This window comes from Lipotes vexillifer, unplaced genomic scaffold (genome assembly GCF_000442215.2).
Source record: "Lipotes vexillifer unplaced genomic scaffold, Lipotes_vexillifer_v1.1 scaffold520, whole genome shotgun sequence".
Taxonomy (NCBI): domain Eukaryota; kingdom Metazoa; phylum Chordata; class Mammalia; order Artiodactyla; family Lipotidae; genus Lipotes; species Lipotes vexillifer.
In genome coordinates this window covers 1,831,083-1,855,411 of record NW_006784004.1, presented here as the reverse complement: position 1 = coordinate 1,855,411, position 24,329 = coordinate 1,831,083, and the positions used below count along the sequence as shown (strand labels likewise).

Sequence of the window (24,329 nt, the reverse complement as noted above, 5' to 3'; positions counted from 1 at the left end):
TACACACACAGGCAACTGGGGTTCACTCTAGACCCACTAATTCTGAATTTCAAGACCTACCATATAAAAAATATTCAGCTTGAAAAAATAATTTTGAAGTACAAAGAAGGTTGAGAATGTTTTAGAACTTATTCTTTGATGAAAAAATGTTAAATCATACTAGTCTTTTCTGACAGCTACACCACACTGTTGATTCACACCAAGATTACTATCAACTAAAACTTCTAAGCCTTTTGGAGAGTAAATTTTTCCTAAGCTGTATTTACTCCATTCTCTACTTTTAAATTTGTTTTATAGTTCTCAATATCCATAGTTTAATATTTATACCTATTATATTTCATCTGGATACTGATATTTAGTCCATATTTTGAATATTCAAATTCTTTGAGACTGGACTCTTTCAGCTAATATAGTTCCTTTATCCTCTTTCTTTGTTTTTTTTTGTTTTTTCTTTTTTTTTTGCGGTACGCGGGCCTCTCACTGTTGTGGCCTCTCCCGTCGCGGCGCACAGGCTCCGGACGCGCAGGCTCAGCGGCCATGGCTCATGGGCCCAGCCTCTCTGCGGCATGTGGGATCTTCCCGGACCAGGGCACGAACCCATGTCCCCTGCATCGGCAGGTGGACTCTCAACCACTGTGCCACCAGGGAAGCCCTATACTCTTATTTTTAACTGAAAAATTTAAGAACGTAATTCTATAATTTTATCCAAATCACTAGTAAAACACTGAAATGAGCTAGGCCAAGAGCAGACTGCAGCCCAGCAGTAGAGGTCTCACCCTTGGTTAGCAGCTATACATTAATCAATCATTTTAAGGATTTTGTTTTTCATCAGTTACAACTCAAACTAATTCTAAGGTAATTTTTTTTACATTGTCAAAAAAAAAAAAAAAGACATGCCTTGTTAGGAAAAGTATCATAAAAGATGTTGCAAAAAATCTTGCTGCCCTCTATGAATACAGAATGACTTAACATTCTAGAAACCCTATCATTCACTTATATATGGACAAATAGTTATTGAGCATATGATACATGCTGCATTTCTGCTAGGTATGGGAGATATAAGTAGTGAACAAGGAACTATAAATCATTGCCTTCATGAACCTTATGTTTGAGTGTGTACAATGTATAATAAAAAGTAACAAAATAATATAAAATATAATTTCAGATTGTAGTAGATGCAGAAAGACATATGTCATATGATATTACTTATATGTGGAATGTAAAAAGAGAGACTTTAAAAGAAACAAATATGGTGACATAATAGGTTACAGCTGAACAACTAACTTAGGGAGATTGATGTCTGAGAAGATGAAATTTGAGCTCAGTTCTCGCAAATTAAACGTAACAGAAGCAGTCCATATGGCCATAAGAGAAAAGCACACTGGAAAATTACCAAGTGCAAACTCCCTCAGGTGGGAAGGCGCTTACTGTATTCTAGGAACAGGCCAATGTGTAGAGATCTAATGACTGAAAAGGAAAATAATATGAAGTAGGGCTGAAAGCTAAGCAGTAGGAATTTCATATTAAGTCTGAATAAGCCATTAAAAGAAGTTTGCATTTTACTATAAGGGGCTGAGGAAAGCAATTGCTATGATAAACATTTTTTAAAATTTTACTTTGGCTTTTACATAGAAAGTAGATTAGAGAGATAAGAGTGTAAGAATGGAAACCATATAGGATGATATTTCTGTAGTCAAAGATAGATGATGGTGGCATAGGCTATGATGTTGACAAACGAGATGGAGAAAAGTATGTAGCTTCAAGATAACTAAGTTTTGGTGAAGTTGATAGGGCTTGTTAATGGATTAAATAGGAAAACCAGCCATTAGATATCATTAGAATATAAACTTCACAAGGGCAAGAATTTTTGTCTAATTTTTGTTTTCTTTACTGTTTACTTCCCAGTTGCATAAATAATGCCTACCACATAGTATATATTCAATAAATATTTACTGAATAAAAAAAGTAAAATCTTTAGGTTTTTCCCCAGAGCAACTAGGTGAAAGGCCATGCCATTAACCAAAATCAGAAAGACTGAAGAGGAAGCGGAATGAGGTGGATAGAGAGCAAACATTTGTTACATTGGGCTATTTTAAGCTTTAGATGTCTTCTAGATATCAATGTGGAAATGTCAAGGGAAAACTAAGTATTTGAGTCTAGTCTTTAGGAAAGAGGGCTGGCCTGGAGAGAAAAATTTGGATGCCATCAGCATGTGGCGACATTTAAAAAAAGATCTGATTATGGAGATACATAAAAACATGTTTAGTAGTGGAAATATTTAATATCTTGAAGGAGTCATTATTCCATAAAATAATCTAAAACCTAAAACATTTTAACAATTTCAATAAAAATTCTAATATGTATTTTTATAGAACTTTGCAAGTAGATCCTGAAAGTTATAAAAGAGCAAAGAGTAGAACAGTAATACTTTAAAGAAAAAAATAAAGTAGCTGAATTTGCCTAGAAGATATCAAGATGTAATACAAAGTCATAAGTAAGACCATGACACCCTCATACCAAAACCAAAGACACAACACACGCACACAAAAACTACAGGCCAATGCCACTGATGAACATAGATGCAAAAATCCTCAACAAAGTATTAGCAAACCAAATTCAACAATACATTGAAAGGATCATACACCATGAACAAGTAGGATTTATCCCAGGGATGAAAGGTGGTTCAATATTCTCAAACAATCAATGTGGTATACCACATTAACAAATTGAATAAAAATCATATGATCATCTCAATAGATGTAGCAAAAGCTTTTGACACAATTCAACATCCATTTATAACAATTAAAAAAACAGTTCAACAAAGTGGGTACAGAGGTAACATATCTCAAAATACTAAAGGCCATATATGACAAGCCCACAGACAACATCATATGCAATGTATGAAAGGCCGAAAGCATTTCCTCTAAGATCAGGAATAAGACAAGGATGCCCACTCTTGACACTTTTAGTTAACATAGTACTGGAAGTAATAGGCACAGTATTCAGACAGGGAAAAGAAATGAAAGGAATCTAAATTGTAAGGCAAAAAGTAAAACTGTCACTGTTTGCAGACAACAAGATCCAATATATGGAAAATCCTAAACCTGTTATCAAGAAACTATTATAACTCATCAATGAATTCAATAAAGTTACAGTATACAAAATTAATATACAGAAATCAGTTGTGTTTCTATACACTAACAAACTATCAGAAAGAGAAATTAAGAAAATAATCCAATTTACAATTGCATCAAAAAGAATAAAATACCTAGAAATAAATCTGAGGAGGTAAAAGACCTGTACTAGGAAAACTATAAAACAATGATAAAAGAAATTGAAGAAGACACAAACAGATGGCTTTCTAATATCTTTATATATCAAGTTGATGGATTGGAAGAATTACTATTGATAAAATGACCATATTACCCAAGGCAATCTACAGATTTAATGTAATCCCTATCAAAATACCAATGGCATTTTTCACAGAACTAGAACAAATAATTCTAAAATTTGTATGGAAACACAAAAGATCCTAAATAGCCAACATAATCTTGAGAAAGAAGAACAAAGCCAGAGGTATCATGCTCCCTGATTTCAAACTATACTATGAAGCACAGTAATCAAAACAGTATGCTACCTGCAAAAAACAGACACATAGATCTGTGGAACATAAAAAGGAGACCAGAAAAATGAATGCACACTTATACGGAAATTAATCTACAGCAAAGGAGGCAAGAATATAAAATGGAAAAAAGACAGCTTCTACAATAAATGGTTTTGGGAAAACTGGACAGCTACAGGCAAAAGAATGAAACTGGACTATTTTCTCATACCATATACAAAAATAAATTCAAAAGGGATTAAGAGTTAAATGTAAGACCTGAAACCATAAAACTTCTAGGAAAAAATATAGGCAGGGACACTTCCCTGTCATGCCTCAGGGCACCACTGAGGGTTTCCCCTCTGCATCACCACCTCTTCCCCACAGAAGTGAAGGGAGCAATTCTGGGTTCAGCAATAACCTGCAGCCGGTGTTAGGTTGGCCCTGCTGGGCCTTGTTCCGAAGCTCTGACTTCACTTCGGTCTTTCTAGAAACTCAGATTTGCTCTTGGCCGTGCTGGACAGCGTCCCAGATGCATGTGTGAGCCCCCCATGGCGGATACGGACTGAACAGCCCCCAAGGGGCAGGCGCAGTGTAATTAATGATGGCCAATAAACGACATGGCAATGTGGCTTTCTCGCTTGTTCACAGTTTACGGCTCTGCTTTGTTCTGCCTCTTCTTGGGTTGCACGAAGCAGCAAGCTTTTACCAATGTGCTTTGCTGGCAAATGCTCTGACTAGTGCTCTGAGGCTGCACCAAAGATTACCACACTTCCAGTTAAGCATTCCTGGCCCATGCTTCGTCAGAGGACAGCTGCCACTACCTGTTCTATTCACCCATTTTTGTCAATTCCCTACCCTGTTACAATGAGTATTTTCCCAGTCTTGCTATTTTATTTGCTTCATGCTGCCACATACACGAAAAAGGTCCTTGATGCAAAGGGTTCAAATAGTTTACCTCTGCTGAGAGCTCTCTTGGATAAATTAAGCGCTAATCAACAGAATATTCTGAAATTCATTGCTTGTAATGAAATATTCTTGATGCCTACTACAGTTTTTATGCTTTTTAGTGGTCAATTAAGTTTGCTCCACCCTTTTATATGCTATAGATTCCTTACTCTTTGATACTTCTCTAGAAGAAATCCATATTGTTGGACTTTGTTTAATGAACCGAGGATTGTTTTTGAACATCTGATAATGAAACCTGCTTGCCCACTGTTTGTGAGAAAACTTTGTCTCCAGAGCATTGCCTTTATAAGCAGACTGGCACCAACAGTTGCACAGTTTAACATTCAGCTAAGTTATATATAATATAAATAAGCATTGTTAGCTGCTGGTACTTCTGTTAGGGATGGTTAATTCCAGATGTAAAAGTGACCTCAATGCAATTTACATAATTTACATAAATGCATCTCAAAAGAAAAATATTCATTTTCCTGGCATGTTAAATCAAGCCTTTTAAACACTTGCTGAGAAACTTTATTGCAATGTGTTGTTAATAGTTAGGGAAGTTTGAATCTTGTGATAAATGTATCAAAAATTCTTTAGATGCTGCTGTGCCTTTATCATGAAGTACATTAATTTCTCTGGTAAAAATAGCTCTAAAGTTTGTTTTCATCTAATTGGTAACCTGAATTTATATCTGGCATGAGTTCACTGTGGTAATATTAACATGTAAATTCAGTATATTTTGAGACAGTATTCTTTTGCTATTCAGTAATTTTGGTTGACGATTTTAACAAAAACACTTCCCACTGTAATTTCAAATTGTTTCTAAATTGATTTTGTGCTGCTTTGTTAGGACAGATTTATTTTGGATGTACCATTATAATAGGAATTCTATATGTATCTTATACTATGACCTTCCAAAATTTTATTTTCATAATTACTTTTGTGGCTTTGAATATTGTTTTTAAAAGGCCCAAATGAAAGCTTGTTAACCAACTGGGTAAATATTTGTGGTCACCTAAGCGTTTTACATCAGAGAGCAGTACAGTGTAGTCAGTCAGCTTTCCTTTCAGAGATCCATTGAGTAACACTTCTCAAACAGGAAATCGTTCTTTTAGAAATGTGGACACACAGGTTTTAGTATTATCATAGTTTACACAGTTACTTAGATCAGATTCTTGACTGCTACTTTTCTCAGTTTCTTAAGCTTGAATTGTCATAGACGGTTACAGCAGTTCAGATGCCTTTTGAAAGTAATGTAACTGAAGATTGAGCATATGACTAAACTTTATATCTGTTCTGAAATAATAATGAAGATTATACATACTTACCCATCATATCTGACTTAAAAGATTAAATAGAAAGGTTTATAGGAAAGGTTATTGGTTGGGAATGGAGCCAGAGGAGTGTGGGGGAAATAGTGTGCGTTTCAATGGCGTAATGCACAGATACATTTGGGGGGATTGGATGTATTATGTAACTGTGATTTGAGTTGTGTAATATGTTGAATACATTCATTCAGCTTCCATTAATTCCTTTTTAAAATTCATTCTGATCTTTATTCATTGTTGCATGATTGCAAATGTTTAAAACATTGCAAGATGTTAACACAGAGTAATGTAATGGTTTTTGTAACCAGTTTCCTTCTATGTGCATGTAACTTGGATTTCTCAAATATACTTGGTGACTTATCAGTGACATCAGTGACTTATCAGTGACATTTATTCAACTTTTTGACCTATAGAAATGTGATACCTACTTGATAGCTCAACTGTAACCAGCTAGTTTTGTAAATTTGTAATATTTATCTACTAAGTTAGAGAAGCCTCGTTAATATACAGTTGATTGTGTGGGGGGCAGTCTTATTATCACTATGTATCTGATGGTTTTAAAAACTAAATTTTCTAGAGCAATAAAGTAACTACAATGTTAAGTAAACAATAAAAAGAAACTCAGGCAGGATGCTCTTTGACATTGGTTTTAGCAATATTTTGGGGGGGATAAATCTCCTTAGGAAAGGGAAACAAAAGCAAAAATAAACAAATGGGACTACATCAAACTTAAAAGCTTTTGCACAGTGAAGGAAACTGTCAACAAAATTAAAAGGCCTCATACTGAATGGGAGAAGATATTTGCAAGCAAAATATTCATTAAGGGGTTAAGATCCAAAATATACAAAGAGCTCATTCAACTCAACATCAAAAAAAGAAACAACCCAATTAAAAATGGGCAAAGAACCTGAATAGACATTTTTCCAAAGAAGATATACAGATGGCCAACAGGCACGTGAAAAAATGCCCAATATCACTAATTATCAGGGAAATGTAAATTAAAACCACGAGCTGTCAACTTCACACCTGTCAGAATGCCTATTATCCAAAAGACAACAAATACCAAGTGTTGGCAAAGATGTAGAGAAAAGGGAACCCTTATGCATTGTTTACAGGAATGTAAATTGGTGCAGTCACTATGGAAAACAGTATGGAGATTACTCAAAAAATTAAAAATAGCACTACCATATGACCCAGAAATTCCACTCCTTGCTTTTTATTCAAAGAAAACAAAAACACTAGTTTGAAAAGATATATGCATTGCAGTATTATGTACATTAGCAAAGATATTAAAGCAACCTATGTCCTCATCGATAAATGAATGGATAAAGAAGATGTGGTAAACACACACACACATAAACACACACAATGGAACATTACTCAGCCTTAAAAAAGAATTAAATCTTGCTATTTGTGACAACATGGAGAGACCTAGAGGGAATATGTTAAGTGAAATAAGTCAAACAGAGAAAGACAAATGCCATATGATTTCACTTACATATGAAATCTAAAAATAATCACAAATGGACAAATGTAACAAAACAGAAACAAAGTTATAGATACCAAGAACAGAGGGGAGGGGGTGATGAGAGAACTAGGTGAGGGAGATTAAGAGGTACAAACTTCCATGTATAAAATAAATGTCACAGGTATGAAATATACAGTGTGGGGAATTTGTCAGTCATGATATCATATGTTTATATGATGATAGATGGTAATTAGACTTATCATGGTCGTTTTGAAATATATGGAAATACTGAATCACTATGTTGTGCACAAGGAACTCACGTAGTGTTGTACATCAATTATACTTCAAAAACAAACAACCTCATAGAAAAAGAGACAATATTTGTGCTTTTCAGAGGTAGGAAGTAGAAAAAGTGGGAATTGGATAAAAGTGGTCAAGTTACAAACTTCTAGTTATAAGAAAGTATGTACTAGGGATGTAATGTATAACATGGTTAATATAATGAACACGGCTGTATGTTATGTATGAAAGTTGTTAAGAGAGTAAGTCCCAAGAAAAAAATTTTTTTCTTTCTTATTTTGTATCTATATGAGATGATGGAAGTTCACTAAACTTACTGTTGTAATCCTTTTATGATGTATCTAAGTCAAATCATTATGCTGTATACCTTAAAATTATACAGTGCTGTATGTCAATTATATCTCAGTAAAACTGGAAAAAGGTTCTATAATACTGTGGCAGGGATAAAGAAATGAGTCACTGGAATAGAATAGAGATCCCAGAAAATTGTATACTTTGGAACATATTTCAATTTATCTATCAATTTATATTTCATACAGAATAGGAGTAAAGAAACTATTCAGATTTGATATGTATGTATTATGCATGTATAATGTATTAAATAAAACATGTATTGTATATATATGCATGCATTACTTATGTTATAGTTTATGCACATATGTATACAAATACATATAAAACAATGGAAACATTTAAAAAATGGGTGTGTATGTGTGAAAAATGGTAACATTTCACATTAATTGGGAAAGGATCAACTATTTAATACATGACAGTTTCCCAATGTTTACCACTGTAAAAAAAAAAAAAATCCCACTTCATTTAGACATAAAAATAAATTTCAGGTGAAAAAATGATCTAAAGGTTAAATAACAATAATTTCAATCTTTTAAAAAGAAAATGTGGGAACTATACAACATTTTTGTTGCAAGAATTTCTTGACAAAGCACAAACCAACAAATCATGGCACTGGGTAGGTGCTCAAATGTCTATTTAAGAAATTAAAAGATAGATCATATGTTCACATTAAAATTCTTAAAATCTTTTATGATTAAAATATTATTTTCAAAGTTAAAAGAAAAGCCATAGTCCACAGAATACATTTTTAATAAACCTAAGCAATGCAATTAAAAAAAAAAACTAAAAATTGGCAAAGGGTTGAGGCAACTCAGAATTAGAAAGCCAAATGGTTAACAAATGTTTTTAAAAAATGTTTTCTTGAGTAATCAGAAAATTATAAATTGAAACCAATGAGATACATTGAACACTATTTGGATTCAAAAGACATTTCAAAAATGACAGCATCAAGTGTTATCCACCATGTGGAGAAATGAGAATTCAGACTCTTGAGGGGAGTGTAAGTGATTCTGCCACTTCAGAGACCTCACTGCAGAGTTCTGTTCCCTGTGGAACCTCACAGAAAACTGACATCAGTTACGAGACCTCAGGTGCAGGTCCTCAGACTGCATTTCTTCAGCCCGTGTTCACTTGTTAATCAACATTAAGTCTAAGGAAGCACTCTCCCTTACTGTTTCCTCAATATTCTTAGAGATGAAGTCACCAGCAAGGCAAATCAAGTATTTAACACACACTCTACTTTTAGTAAAATCAGAATCTAAGCAGATGTCCAGAGACTTGAAGTTTCTAATCATTATTATATTTCACAGCCTTACAACATGTGTGGTTTTTATTATGAAGTAATTATCCATACTATTTATTGCTTATTCTAAGACAAGGAAGGTGTTTAAGATCGACCTCATGTGTATCCTGATTCATGGTTTCAAGACAATCCGTCATCTAAAAATAATTCCCTAAAGAACGTGTTGCTCTTCAGATTTTAAAAAATTCCTGAATTGCAGACAAGAAAATATTTCTTGGCTTTTTTCAAACTCATGCCTTCTTTTGATAAAAGAGGGAAAAAAACATTAATGTCTTATAATTTGAGGTTTCAAAATAAATAAGACTAAAAATAAATCGGATCTGTTAGACAAGAAACACTGCTTTGATTTCAAACTATACCTTTCACAAAATTCTAATATGGTCTCTCAGGATATGTTACAAGAACCAGGTGTTAAATAAAGAATGAGGTGCTTGGCAAACAACAAAGTATGACCTTAGGATAAGTCATTGTCTGTGTTTAAAACATATATTTTAAAATATTTCCATATGTATGAAAGTCTGAAGCATTACATATAATTTTTTATAGCTAGTTTATTGAAAGAGTCAGTAACTTAGTTATCATACCTGTGGACACAAGTTTTCCAGGTGATTGGCTGCAACTTTGACAATCTTAATTCCATCTTCATTTGTTGACATGGAACAAGCAAGATTTGCCACCTTAAATACAATATAAAACAATGGAAATTATCTCAGATTATGAAGGAAATGAAGAAACATTTGTAATCCTAGACAAGTAAGAGTATGTACATGTTCATTGAAAATCTCAAAGACAAACAACAGCATTTTCATAAATGTCACTGGTATCTGCTTTATGGGAGCATTCAGATAATCTATTGATATTAAATACAACAAAGGGGCATGGAAAATCATTTAAAGCCAAAAGGAAGACTGGTGAGTGAATTAGTAAACCCTGTACAGTCTCCTGGTATCAACACCTAACCCATAATAAGATGCTAACTATTATGGTTTCCTATGGGACTGAAAAAAAAGTTTACTTATGGATTGAATGCTGATAGATTCTTGGAATCTCATATGATTGTGGTTTATTTTAGGTTTGTAATTGGTTTATTATTTCCCAGAGGTCTACTATGCATACTTAAGTTGCATTAAGCATGACTGTATCTTTATTCATGTTTTATTCAGCATCAAATATGCTGCAAAGCTGGACAAATACAAGATAATTGAATTCTTCTTCTTGTTCTTGATTTTCTACTACAACTTCGTAGGCACTATTTGACATTCGAGCAGTCAATGTGATTCAAGCCCTTAGTAATACCCATATTCTTTTATACATTATTGCTTTTTAAACTCACACTCTTTTCCAGGGAAATGGGTGCCCTTTTAAATAACTACATTCACGTCCATTACCTAAGTCCAATGTTTACAAATAATTTCTTTATACCATGAATGAGTCATGAGAAAGATCATGGAATTCCTTTCTTTTCCTTTGAACCTCACTCTTATTCAACATTCCCCTTGTTAACAGGTGAGTATTCATGTACAGAGGCAATGTTTTCTCTAATCTACAAAATATGTTGTTGTCTTCATTACTGCAAAGAGATTGCTTTTCTAACAATCACTTTCCGAACATCTCTGTTAGTTATTATATACTTTAGCACATGGCAGGTTTTACTGATCAAATCCAAAATGCATTCAGTTGCAGAGAAACCACACTTAAACTGCATGCAGTGGAAGCGAACAACAAACATATTCTTGGATGACTATTTGTAGAGTACCAAACTGTTACTTACGTGGATTTGCAGCCTTTGCTTTTTTTATAGCATTACTTTAAATATGTCAACAGTGAAATAACTCCATGGTTTGCATTTACATATAATGAAATAGCAGCCATACATTATTTAACTGGGGAACGGCATTGTTCACTTTATTAATATACATGGAAATGGCTTACTTGAAAAGGTCTTTTGTTGGCTTGAAGGTCACAATGCCTCAACTTTCATATCTGACACATAATTAGCACATTTGTGAATTATTTGAAAAGGGCAGCTGTTTCTTTGCCCCTCTCCCCCACTCCTAAAGCCCCACTCACAGAAAGTAAAATTCAGCAGTCTAACTGCTTTAATATGTCTCATAATAATATGCACTGCACTTACAGAAAATAGCTATCTGTAAATTTGAGCACTCTTTGTTTTAAGTAAAAATTTTAAATTATTGCCTCAATCTTTTGGTCAAAGCAGATGAATGTTGATTAATCCAAAGTTTAAAATTACAGAAAGGTACTCTATATAGGCACTCTTTTTTTAAAAAAAGTTGTTTTATATCGGAGCATAGCTGATTAACAATGTTGTGTTAGTTTCAGCTGTACAGCAAAAGGATTCAGTTATATATGTTATCTATTCTTTTCCAAATTCTTTTCCCATTTAGGTTATTATTACAGGATATTGAGCAGAGCTCCCTGTGCTATACAGTAGGTCCTTGTTGGTTATATATTTTAAATATAGTAGTGTGTACATGTCAATCCCAAACTCCCAATCTATCCCGAACAACCCAATCAAAAAAATGGGCAGAAGACCTAAACAGACATTTCTCCAAAGAAACAGACATACAGATGGCCAAGAGGCACATGAAAAGATGCTCAACATCACTAATTATTACAGAAATGCAAATCAAAACTACAATGAGATATCACCTCACAATAGTCAGAATGGCCATCATCAAAAATTGTACAAACAATAAATGCTGGAGAGGGTGTGGAGAAAAGGGAACTCTCCTTCACTGTTGGTGGGAATGCAAATTGGTTCAGCCACTATGGAGAACGGCATGGTGGTTCCTTAAGAACCTAAAAATAGAGCTACTATATGACCCAGCAATCCCACTCCTGGGCATATATCCAGAGAAAACCATAATCCGAAAGCATACATGCACCCAATGTTCACTGCAGAGCTATTTATAACAGTCAAGACATGGAAGCAACTTAAATGTCCATCAACAGAGGAATGGATAAAGAAGATGTGGTACATATACACAATGGACTATTACTCGGCCATTAAAAAGAATGAAATAATGTCATTTGCAGCAATATGGATGGACCTGGAGATTATCATACTAAGTGAAGTCAGACAGAGAAAGACAACTATCATACGATCTTGCTTATATGTGGAATCTAAAAAAAAAAGATACAAATGAACTTATTTACAAAACAGACTCACAGACTTAGAGGTTACCAGGAGGAAGGGTGGGGACACTCTTTTACTTTATTTTTAATGTTTCATCTTTACCTTTTTTCCCTTTTAAAAACACATTCTTCTTCTGGACATTTTCTGGTCTCCATGTTTATCATAGCCAATTCAGTGACTAATGTTAACATAAAAATCATCCTAAACACAAAGCTTCTGTTTATATTAGCAGACTTAAGTCTTACAAAAGTCTCAACTGAAAATACAGCACATCTCAAAGTTTTCTACTCAATTAATCATTATATTAACTCTCTTTCTGTCTTCCTTTATTCAGACATACCTAAACTTCTCCTTACCAGAACTGTTCTATGTCAGGTAAACTTTCTAGGTAACCAAGTACTATTTCCAGATTAAGGCATGTGGAGTTTTAGTGATATTTTATACAAACAAATTGAATTTATAGGATAGCTAGTATTCTTCAACCAAATAGAGAAAGTTATGTGATAAAAATCACTTTACATTTCTAATTTGAGTGATTTGTGACATATTTTCTAAGTCACATGAATGTATAAATGAAAGCCAAATTTCTTCTAACAATATTCCTAAGTTCTGTGTGTCTCTTTAGGCAGTCAGGTATGTTCCCCAGCATAGCATGAAGGCAACTCCCTACTGGTCAAAGAAAACAGCATGCGAACAAAATATTTTATAAAACAGTTTGAGATATTTGGACATCTGACAGCTTTTATATATCTAACTTTGACAGTGTTTCAAAAGTCTGTGTAAAGTTTCATTATTCAAGAGATCCTTGTGAAAAATTTTTGCCCACTAAGGAAAACTGTTCACAGAGAGGTTTTGGATACAAATAGATCTGGGTTTTAACTCAATTCCCACAATTAATAAAATTTCTGACCATGGGCAAAATGTTAACATCTCTGAGATCATTCTGTCACCTATAAAATGGGTATGATAGTATCAATCTCACTGGAGTACTTTGAGGATTAAATGAGATAGTTTGTGAAGATAACCTGATACCAGGTAGCCCTGACCATGTATCAATTTCCTTCCAGCTCATCTCCCTTCTATTAATGGGGGGTGGGAAAGAACATTCACTCTCTCAAGAGGTTTTATAGAATTAAAACTTTAGGAGTCTAAAGAAATTTGACAAAATGTCTAATCAAACAGCCACAAATTCAAATGTTTACAGGACTCATGCAGGGAACACAAACAGAGCGTCTAGATATAACAGTGGTTAGGGTGCACGGTGGTGCCCCAGACAAACATGAGTGTGTATGCCCTGCCTAAAGGCATTAGGCCTCATTAAAACAAGTTGAAATACTAGGAAAAACTCAATTCCTTAACCAAGCTAACAGTCTGTTGTCTTACTTTAGTTCATAGTTCACCAACTTGTGACCTCTGACCTCATTCTCTAATCCTCTATTGTATAAATAGGAAAACAAAGTCAGAGAAAAGAAACATACTCAAACTATCCAAGGACAGGAAGACTATTAATCAAGGCTATGTGTGTGCTATTTATGCCATCCTGAATTAAAGCACTGAAAAGTTTCCTGCATTGAAATGACTGACCAGACTTTTTATTGATATTGTGCTATATCCTTAGCCAAGGCCAAGAAAATCAGAGCCTAAATTACCCTAAATAAATGAGACCAAGCGCACTCAGGTAAATTCACAAGTTTATTAAAAAGACAAGGCCAGGGTTTCCCTGGTGGCGCAGTGGTTGAGAGTCCTCCTGCCGATGCAGGGGACACGGGTTCGTGCCCTGGTCCGGGAGGATCCCACATGCCGCGGAGTGGCTGAGCCCGTGAGCCCTGGCCGCTGAGCCTGCGCATCTGGAGCCTGTGCTCCGCAATGGGAGAGGCCACAACAGTGAGAGCCCCACTTACCGCAAAAAAAAAAAAAAAAAAAGACAAGGCCAGGACACAACGTTCTTTCATTTTTACAAAAGATTAAGCTATATCACTAAAATAAGTGCTGATACTCTAATAATTGCAAAAGTCAAATTTTAAAAATATTTCAGACAGGGACATGTTTTCATGTTACTCAGAGGGGAGTGATTTTTTAACATCAGCACCTCACTTGTGAGCCTCTTTCCTTCTCACCAGTCCTTGTGACCTCTAAGATGTATATCTCATTCTAAATGCTTTAAACTTGAATTTACTCCCCTTTCAGGTCTATTTAAAAAAAAGTTGTAGACCAAAAAGCCTGACCAGACAATTCTTGAACTAATTCACATTTGTTACCAACTTGTTGGTGTTTGTTCTCCTCTTCCTGATTCCTAGTTCAGTTTCTGTATACCAATTTTGAATGTCCCTGCCATCGTTTCTATTTGCTGGACTTTCCCTTCACCTGGCATAGAACATGGTACCTACCTCTCACCCCCTCACCCGTGTTCTGAAGTGAGAAATTCCCTGCTCTGGAACCTGGCCTCATAAAAACCCTGCCAGCTAGGCCAGTTCCATCAAGGTCAGGGAGTTGGCCATACTTGACCCCCCTCACCACCAATGACTCACTAATGGCAGTATCAAGGAAAGCTATAAAAAAGATATTTGGAGAGTGGGAGTATTTTCAGTGACCTTTAAATCAGTCTACCATGCTATAAGCTTAACTGTGCTGTTTATCATTACTCTGTTCTGAGCTGATAGAGACTGAATTTTAGAAGTACTGAATACCAGAGCATGCTATATTTTAACATTCTAGTATCAAGTGTTATTTGAAATCTCAGATGCACTAGTTGTCCCCTCAAGTCATCTTAGACAACTGAAATGGTACCGTTGCTAGGAACAAGCTCACTATTTGGACAGCGGCTCATCATACATCATTCATTCTGTCACTAAGGAGCTCTCACACAGATATTTACCTGCGATATCATTTCTCAAGAACATGAAGCCAACTTTGATGTTTGGTGAGATTTCCATTTTTGCATATTCATTGTTTATATATAGTTCACATAGTTAATTGTAATATCATGTCACTGTGTATCTTAGCTCTCAAGGGGGAAGAAAGGTCACTGTCTCATTTTCATTCATTTTCCTCTCTGGCAGATGGTCATGCAACTCCTGTGTAAACACTTTCAGAGACAGAATTTACTGTTTTGCAGGGCAGCCTATTCCCATTGCAGGGTAGTCCAAAGTTACACAAGTTAAGAAGTTCTTCCTTATAATGAGGTGAAATCTTTCTCTTAACAACTTTCTCACAGCGGTTACAGAATCTAAAATGTCAAATATCTTCAATTATAGAAATAAAGTTGGGCTCATAGAAAATCTTCATTAGTAGTCCTCAACTTGTGGGATAAGTTAGATGGTGAGCATAATAGAATCACAAGTATAGCTATTAAAAGAAAAGTCCAGGTTCCTCTGCCAAGATATGCTGATATATTAAGTATGTCTATGGGTGGACGTTAGAAGAGGTATAAAGTATGTTTAATTCAACTGTTAAAAGTTCGCAGGTGATTCTGATATACCACCGTCCACACACACCAACACACAGAAACATATTTAGACTTTGGGTTGATTTTCATTTGTTTGGATAGACACTCCTTCCTGAAAATTAATGTAAAGGGGTGAAAATCTACAAGAAGTATGAACTGAATATATAAGGAAGAGGCTAGGAATCATAGAAAAGGCTTCACAAATTACAGACAAGAAATAATAACCTATACTACCACTGGAGAAATAGGGCTTAGTCTATTAGGGCTACTATAACAAAAGTAAATATACTGGGTAGCTTACAAACAACAGAATTTATTTCTCGCAGTGCTAGAGGCTGGGGAGTCTAGAATCAAGGTGCTGGCAGACTCAGTGTCTGGTGAGTACCAGCTTTCTGGTTCATAGACTAAACCCTCTAGCTGTAACCTCACATGGCAGAAGAGGTGAGGGATCTCTCTGGGGCTTCTTTTAATAAGGGCACTAATCACTTATATGAGGGTTCTTCCCTCATTACCCAATCACCTTCAAAAGGTTCTACCTCCCAATACTATCACCTTGGGTGTTAGGATTTCAATATATGAATTTGGGGGGACACAAACATTTAGTCTATAACAAACAGAGAAAAGTTTAAAAATCAAAATACTCAGGAAAGAAGAAAATCAAGTGTAGGAGAAATTTCTGGCCTTCTCCCCAGTATCCATTCCTTTTTCTGTCAATAACACTCTGATTTCCCTTTGGAGAACTACTGTCTCCTCCTGTAACCCAGTGGTGTGAAATCTTGGTATGTCCGTTAATTGAAGCTCCTAGTAGTCCAACCCTGGCCCTGCTGTGGGCATATCCATCACTGCCTGCATGGAGCCCTGGAGCAGTTCCTGTTCCTACCCAATCTCAGCCCTCTTCTCTCAGTTTGCCTGTATTTATGTGCACTACCTTGTATCTTCAAATGAAGTCTCTTTTGTTTTCTACTTAAGTAACCCAAATTCATAGTATCTTGCATGCAACTATAACTGAATGTAGTACTGAACCAGAAATTTACACACCACTTATGCACTCATTTCAGATGGTTACTCTCAGCAAAGTTAAAGGCTGGCAATGTGGAACCATAATCATTTCAGTGGAAGGCACTTTCTAGTCGAATGTCTGCCTCTGGATTTAGGCAACCTGGATACCCTAGTATCAGGGGCAAATGCAGAGAAGGAGATGTTCATTTCAGTTCCTGCACATATAGATAAATGTGTTTTTACCTGTCTTGTTTTGAATATCTAATCCCTAGATATCTATTAGAACATTTTACAGACCAGGTAAAAAAAGGACATCTAATTCTTGAAGAAAATAATTTAGCAATTGTGTTTATCCTTTTGTAAGCTGTTTATTATATCTAAAAGCCAACCTTACATGTGCTCTTTTAAATTCATACCTATACATTAAGGCCTGGATCAAATAACATCTGCTCCACAAACCCTTCTCAGATGCCCAGAATCATAATTCATACTCCCACAAGTATAGCACCTACTTTATTCTTCCTAGACTCACTTATGTATTTTTCAGATGGTAAACTGCTAGAAGGTAAAGACAATTATGTATTCTTTTTTAAAATTTTTTTATCAGCCAAAGTATCCTAAAAACAGAATTTAGTCTACGTAAATAAATTTTAAAAAAGTTTATCTTTGTTCACCTGGAAACTGAATTATCATGAATAGATATCTTCCGTTGTATCTTAATAAATGCAATGAATGTATATCTTAGAGGGCTTAGCACAACTTAACTGGAAACTATGTCCTTCCTCTGCCCCTTCCTCATCAAAAAAAATAGTTTCTAATTATCTATTACAGGAGCATAAAGGTTAGTATCATTACTTTAAGTTATGGAGGAAAATACTTGAGGAAAGAAAGCCCTTGAGTCATTAAACTTAATTGCCTTGAGTTGTTTTAAGTCTGACTGTATACTGGGAACATCAAAATCTGACAAATCTGTAGCAAAGATACAAATAATAAGCACTTGAAGTAAGGGTACAGAAACAGTATAACTAAAACAAGTTCTTTATTTGTGACTTGGCATTTAGAAAAGATTGGATTGCTTTCTGAATTTAGAAAAGAATAAAGATTCACAAAAGCTTGTGAAGAGCTGTGAAGAAGGAAGAGGAAGGGTCTACAATGGATATTAATTAGGAAGTTGCTAGCTTATTAATAGCAATTGGATGTTTGTGAGTAGGGAGTAAATATTCTTAGAAGAGTACCTAAGACACCAATATTTGTTAGGCGGACAGAAGAAGATAAACCTATGATGAGTCTCGGAAAAAGTGGCCAGAGATAGAGAAGGTTACCCACAATACTCTGATGTCATAGAGGACAGGAGAAGAGAAAGTTTCAAGAAGGTGGTTTCAACTATCAAATAATAAGAAGTCAAGTAAGTAATTCCTGAAATTATTCACTGATTCAGTCACACAGAGGGCCACTGTTGGTTGAGGCAGAATGATAATGGTCAGACTAGCGCAGTGTGGACAGAGGACAGTGTAGGTGGTGAGGTAGCCCCGTGTGTCTTGTGACACGAAGCAGAGAGCTAGAGGCTGCCTAGACAATACTCACGCCCATTCCCTTATCAATCCATTTGTTTTGATTTCCTCTCTCAAAACATCTCCTAAACCATCTACTTTTCTTGCTCCCCACCCTAGTCAAGTTTACTGTCAGTTTTATTTTTTCATTCAGACTTAGCTTTGATTCTCAGCCACTGTGCCATCTCTACAATATGTTCACCACACTGCAGCTGACGATTTTTTTCAAATGCAAATTTGATACCCCCATCATCATCTCCCATTCCCACTCCACATTTCCTTCCCTACCCGGTCCTCTATAGTCTGGTCCAAGACTCATCACGCATAGTTCTTTTTCTCTCTTTACTTCGGCGATGTCAACCTATTTTCAACTATCCATGCTTCCTTCTGCCACAGGACATTTGCACATGCTGTTTTCTTTAGCCTGGAATGTGCTCTTCCTCCTTCATTGCCACATTTACACCACTTAGACATAGTTAACTGCAGGTCTCTGCTCCCAAGTAAATTTTTAGAAAGTTTTTCACCAATACTGCATCCCCTACCCACCACTGAGACCTCTCTCTAACCAAGTCAGGTTTTTCCTTCAGAGCCTGATTCTCGATTTGTAATTATACGTTTACTGAAAAGATTATTTGATTAGTGACCATTTCTTCTGCTTTATAAAAGCAGGGCCCTTACTTGTTCATCACTGGACCCTCAGTTTCTAGTACCTGATATATGGTAGCCAAACAATAGTCCTTCAGTGGAAGAATAAATGCATGAGTGCATGGACTAGTATGCTTACGAATGTATCATCCCCAAAGAGAGGATGAAAAAATGAGTTTAGAGGGAGGAGGCAGCAGCAGAAATTCAGGACAAGCGAGAAAGGGAAATGAAATTTCCCTCTGAAGTTCATTTGCAATACTCCACAAAGGCTTAGACAGTTGGACCTCAAAGAAAAGTAACACACTTTTCTTCTAGTCTGGTCATTATACTTAACAAAGGTTGGGAGGCAGCTTCTTTAGAGTTTTAGTTTCACTTAAGATATCGAATTGGGAACAACTGATTAGCTCCCAATTTAGCTTTTAATTTATTTATTTTTAATCAGGCAAAATAACTCTTCAAAGGACCCAAGCTGGCTGCCAAATGCTGGTGAGTAAGGCAGATGGAAAGAGGCGCAATAACTCCCATGAACAAACCCAGGAGCTTTAGTATCTCCAGCAAAACGTAATATAACACATGCTTTGTTTCCAGGTAAGCCTAAGCTCAGAGCACTGGGACTGAATGTGAGAAGTGTAGAAGGGGGTCTGTGATCTCTCAGTGTTGGCGTCCAAGTGACCTCTGGCTAAGCAAGCCAGTTCTTCTGTTCCTCCTGGTCAGACAATGCTGCTGTGCTGCCCCTTGGAGTAACAAGAAATGACCATGAATTATGAGTTTTGTAGAATATTTAGCTAATAGAATTGTGTTATAAAAGTGCATAGCAAGGTGCAGGTAAACAGTTTCATCAAGTAACAAATATTGATTATGCACCTATGACGTGGGCTAGGAACTGCCCGAGAACTCAACAACAACAAAAACAAATCTCAAGAAACATAACCTATTTAAGGGGAAACATGAAAGAGAGAATAAAACTGTAGTTTCTAAGTAGGATAGGAAGCTAGAGGTAGGTGAACCTCCTAGTGGTGACTGCAGTCAGGCTGTTTCATGGAAACAAACTATTGCCAAGGAACTTAATATCCTCTAAGACTCTGCATCTCAAATTGCCTCCCAAATGTTATAAATCTTAAATCACACAATCCTGTCTCTGATATTAGTTTTGCTAATGTAACCATTTACTTCTCTGTCTTTGGTTATCCATCTATAAGATGAGCAGATTAATTATTTGACTTCTAGGCCCCCTTCCATTTAAATGATCACATTTTACTGATTGTGTAACTTAATAACAAAATTAGACAGCAAGTAGGCAGGGGGCAGAACTATCAGGCAGTTCTGTTTTTAATTTAAACATCACATTTCTAAAAACAAATATTAGCCAATTAACTCCAACTATGTAATTAAAGACTAATAATACAGCAAAACAATGCAGTTTCTTGTAGGAATAAAACAGTGGCTTGTTTTGGGAAATACTGCCAATGAAATTCCTTGTTTTACTATATTTTAACAGATTTTAGAAAAGCATTTGATAAAGTTTTATGCATATTCTTATTTATTTATTTTTTGCAGTACGCGGGCCTCTCACTGCTGTGGCCTCTCCCGTTGCGGAGCACAGGCTCCGGACGCGCAGGCTCAGTGGCCATGGCTCACGGGCCCTGCCGCTCCGCGGCACGTGGGACCTTCCCGGACCGGGGCACAGACCCGTATCCCCTGCCTCGGCAGGCGGACTCTCAACCACTGCGCCACCAGGGAAGCCCCATATTCTTATTAATACAAAACAAAGCTAAACTAAAACAGAACAAAAACAAACAAAAGTCTTAGTGAGCTATGAATAGAATAAATTATTCTTAACCTGAGACAGGTCAAATTACAGAAAATTAAAGAAAATTATAGAATACTGCTCAAAAGTCAAGATTAAAATAGCACTCCCCTTGTCACTGAGGTTAACCAATATTTTACTCCAGGTTCTAGCCAATATAAATGAACCTAAAAAATAAGTGACAGCTGCAAATACTGTAAAGAAAGAAGAAATATTTACATTTCTCAGGTGACAAAGTTGAGTTAAATCCCAACTCTTATCATGAGTTACATATGGAAAGGAAGTAGGATCAATTTTGCCATGAAGAAAAGCATCCCATTTTAACTATATGTTTGTATATTGACTGAAATTTTTCCAAGTATCTTTTTCATAAATGGTTATCTAATTAGAAAAATAAAGGGGATTGATGAAATAGCTTTATATTTATTGACTTGGAAACATGCTAATGATAAGTAAAATGTATAAAATGATCTCTTTATTAAAAATGATAAATATGTGTGTGTGTCAGAAAGTATGATATCTAAAATGTTGTTCACCAAAATGGTAATTGGGCTTATCTCTGAGGGGTAAGATTCAAGATAATTGCAACTTTCTTTTATTATAATTTTAAAAATGTACAGTTTCGGTTATTATAATGAGAATGAATTACTTTTATAACCAGAAAAAAACAATATAGTAATTTTCATTTTGAAGAGAATAAAATTTTTCTATATCTATATTTGAAATTTTAATACCAACATATTAATCATGACACTTACTGCAAAATCTGAGGATCCAGAATCACTTACAAATACGGTTTCCAGAAAATACAGATATAACGTTTAAGGGCTGTTAGGTAGAAAATAGCTTGGGTTGTTTTGTAACTGTTTTATTTAAAATGATTCCCAAATATGATTGCTAATTCACAACAGGAAGACCAGACATTGGTTTTCCCTCATGTTGTCTTTAATATAATGGCAAATATCAAATGAATCAAAGCCCATTGCCAATGAGAGAATCAGACCACCCAAAAGTGATTTTTGTAACGAATAAAAATTCAATTTCTTTGGAACGTTAACAGCATTTTATGCATGGGGTGTGTGTGTATGTGTGTTTTTATGTGTCTGTGTGAGTGTCTGTGTCTGTGTGCAATAGATACGAGGTGATGATTCTTGTGATTAAGGGATTATAACATAGTCCTACATTTCTTTTCTTTTTCTTATCTTAACCTTGCCCTCCAGCTCAACTCAAATTTGCATCTGAACTTCTTGTTCCTCTCCAATGACTCATTAAAGATGAAAATATTCATTTGTCTAAGTGGACATATGTCAATGTTATTCTAAAAAACAGGCATTAGTATGCTGTGTCAGGATGTGCCATCACAAAAGAAACAAATGAGATGAAAACACACACACACACACACACACACACACACACGCACACGCACACACAGGACTTAAACAGGTCTGGCTGTAAGAGTATTGCTTCTAATAAATTATCTGAAGGATATGTTACATAGCTCAAATTGAGGACTGCAATGTATACTGCTCTAAAAGTCCCATTTTACCAAACACATTTCTCATCTTTTATTTTGGAACAATATATAACTGTATATGAATATACATACACCGTAATGATATGCAATGTAAGTTATAAGGGTAAAACCAACTAGACAGTTTTCTCAAGGTCCCTCTCTAAATTAAGCTATTATTCACCTCAGAATCATGACCCAAAGGATAAAAGTATGTGCCACCTGCCAAGTTAATGTAATATAATAAACAGCATCAAATAAAATCTATTTAACTATCAAAAAGACAAAACAAATCTAAACTATAAATTAAAAACAAGGTCACGTATTGTTTCCTGAACTAGTGATATACTTTGTTGTCTCCCGAAAATTAAGTACAAAGCGAAGCATGCAGGCCTAATAAGTCCTTATTAATAGGATCAGTGTGTAAAGGGCACATGTCAAAAAATACTCTAATCGGCCTTCATTATCACTGAAATTGACATCAAACTTCAAGGCAGTTCTATAGCCAGTGACCTGACCTCTCCAGTGGCAGAAAGAGAACTGATTTTTTTAAAGACAGAATATGCTATAGCCAATATAAAGTTTTTCAGTTAGTTTAATTCTGAACCAACATTTTTTTGTACATATCACTCTATTCAAATGCCATTGTGGAAAAAGAAGTTGTCATACACTGCAAAGTTAATTGAATTGTATAAACTTCAAGGATATGTCAAGACTATCTGATTTCCAGACAAATCAAGACATCCCCACCCAGATGCATTCCCTACTTTCATGAAAGAAGGGGTCTCTTAGCAGAGTGACAGTTGGTAATCAATTGTCCAGACAGCATTGCCTTCAGGGGATTGATAGTTTATTGAGAAAAGAGTTAAACAGTAAAGCATAATGACTCTTGTAGAATTACAGAATGTTATGGAAAGGAGAAGGGCTTCTAGCTCAGCCTTGAGAGAGGGGCAGGTGAGAAGTGACACCTTCCAGGAAGAAAGCAGTGTGGGCAAATGCAGGGAGGTGGATGCTGCGTACACTCACAGAGGTCCAAGGTGCTGGAGGGAGGGTGGGAGGGGCACATACCTCTGCTCTGTGACTCCCCAGTCTCTCTGTAATTCATGGCTTTCTCATTTGCTAGCCCCCAGTGGACTAGAGTTCCCTATGGCAGAAACCTTCTCTTGGAGGTCTCCTGAGTCCCTAGTGCCTGCGTGGTGTCTGGCATTCTCTTCTCTTGGATGTCCTTCATGATGCTCTGCCCCAGCGTGCTCACAGTTGAACTCACCCACTTCTAATCCTACACCACAACCTGCCCCTCTGCTCGGTCTCCTATCTCAGGAACCAGTTTCCACGTCCACCCAGTTCCTGAGCCAGAAGCCTGGGGTATCATTCTGGACTCACCTCTCACTTATTTTGGAAGATATCAAAACAATAACCTGTGCAACTATGTTTGTTTGTTTTTTGTCTTGCAGGCATCTGTTTATGATTAAATTCTAACTTTGAGAGACACAGGCAAACAAGCTTTAAAATTACGAGAATTATATAAACCCAGAGAAAGACTCTTATCTCTCAGCATAAACGGCCCATAGTGAATCAGACAAATCAAAAGAACACACAGTGTATGTGAGAGAGTGTGTGTTTACAGAAAAGTGACAGTGGGGTAAGCCTGTTTGTGTTTGTGTGTATGAGTATGAAGTTCCCAGCAAAATATGCAAATCTGTATACTGATGGTAAATACTATGATTTCTATGTCCCGTCATCCTTGGGTTCCCTGAATCTTTGAGGGCTCCTTGAACGGGTTCTGGATTTAAATCACATGATAAATAGTGGGGTTAGCTAAATAATGTGATATAATACAAAAAGAAAATCAGAGGGCTTCCCTGGTGGTGCAGTGGTTGAGAGTCCGCCTGCCGATGCAGGGGACACGGG

General features: G+C 35.9%; 1 protein-coding gene and 1 pseudogene across 1 annotated transcript in view; one reads left to right on the top strand and one right to left on the bottom strand.

Moving 5' to 3' along the window:
* The window catches only part of CTNNA3 (catenin alpha 3), a gene marked incomplete at its 3' end in the record, with an annotated part of 1,444,109 nt that overhangs the window by 411,922 nt on the left and 1,007,858 nt on the right, over positions 1 to 24,329 (bottom strand). The window contains exon 10 of the mRNA XM_007456477.1: positions 9,890 to 9,982. Within this exon, the coding sequence (XP_007456539.1) occupies positions 9,890 to 9,982 (93 nt within the window). The remainder of the gene's footprint in view (positions 1 to 9,889; positions 9,983 to 24,329) is intronic.
* Positions 1,309 to 4,912, top strand: LOC103081856 (transmembrane protein 33 pseudogene; annotated as a pseudogene).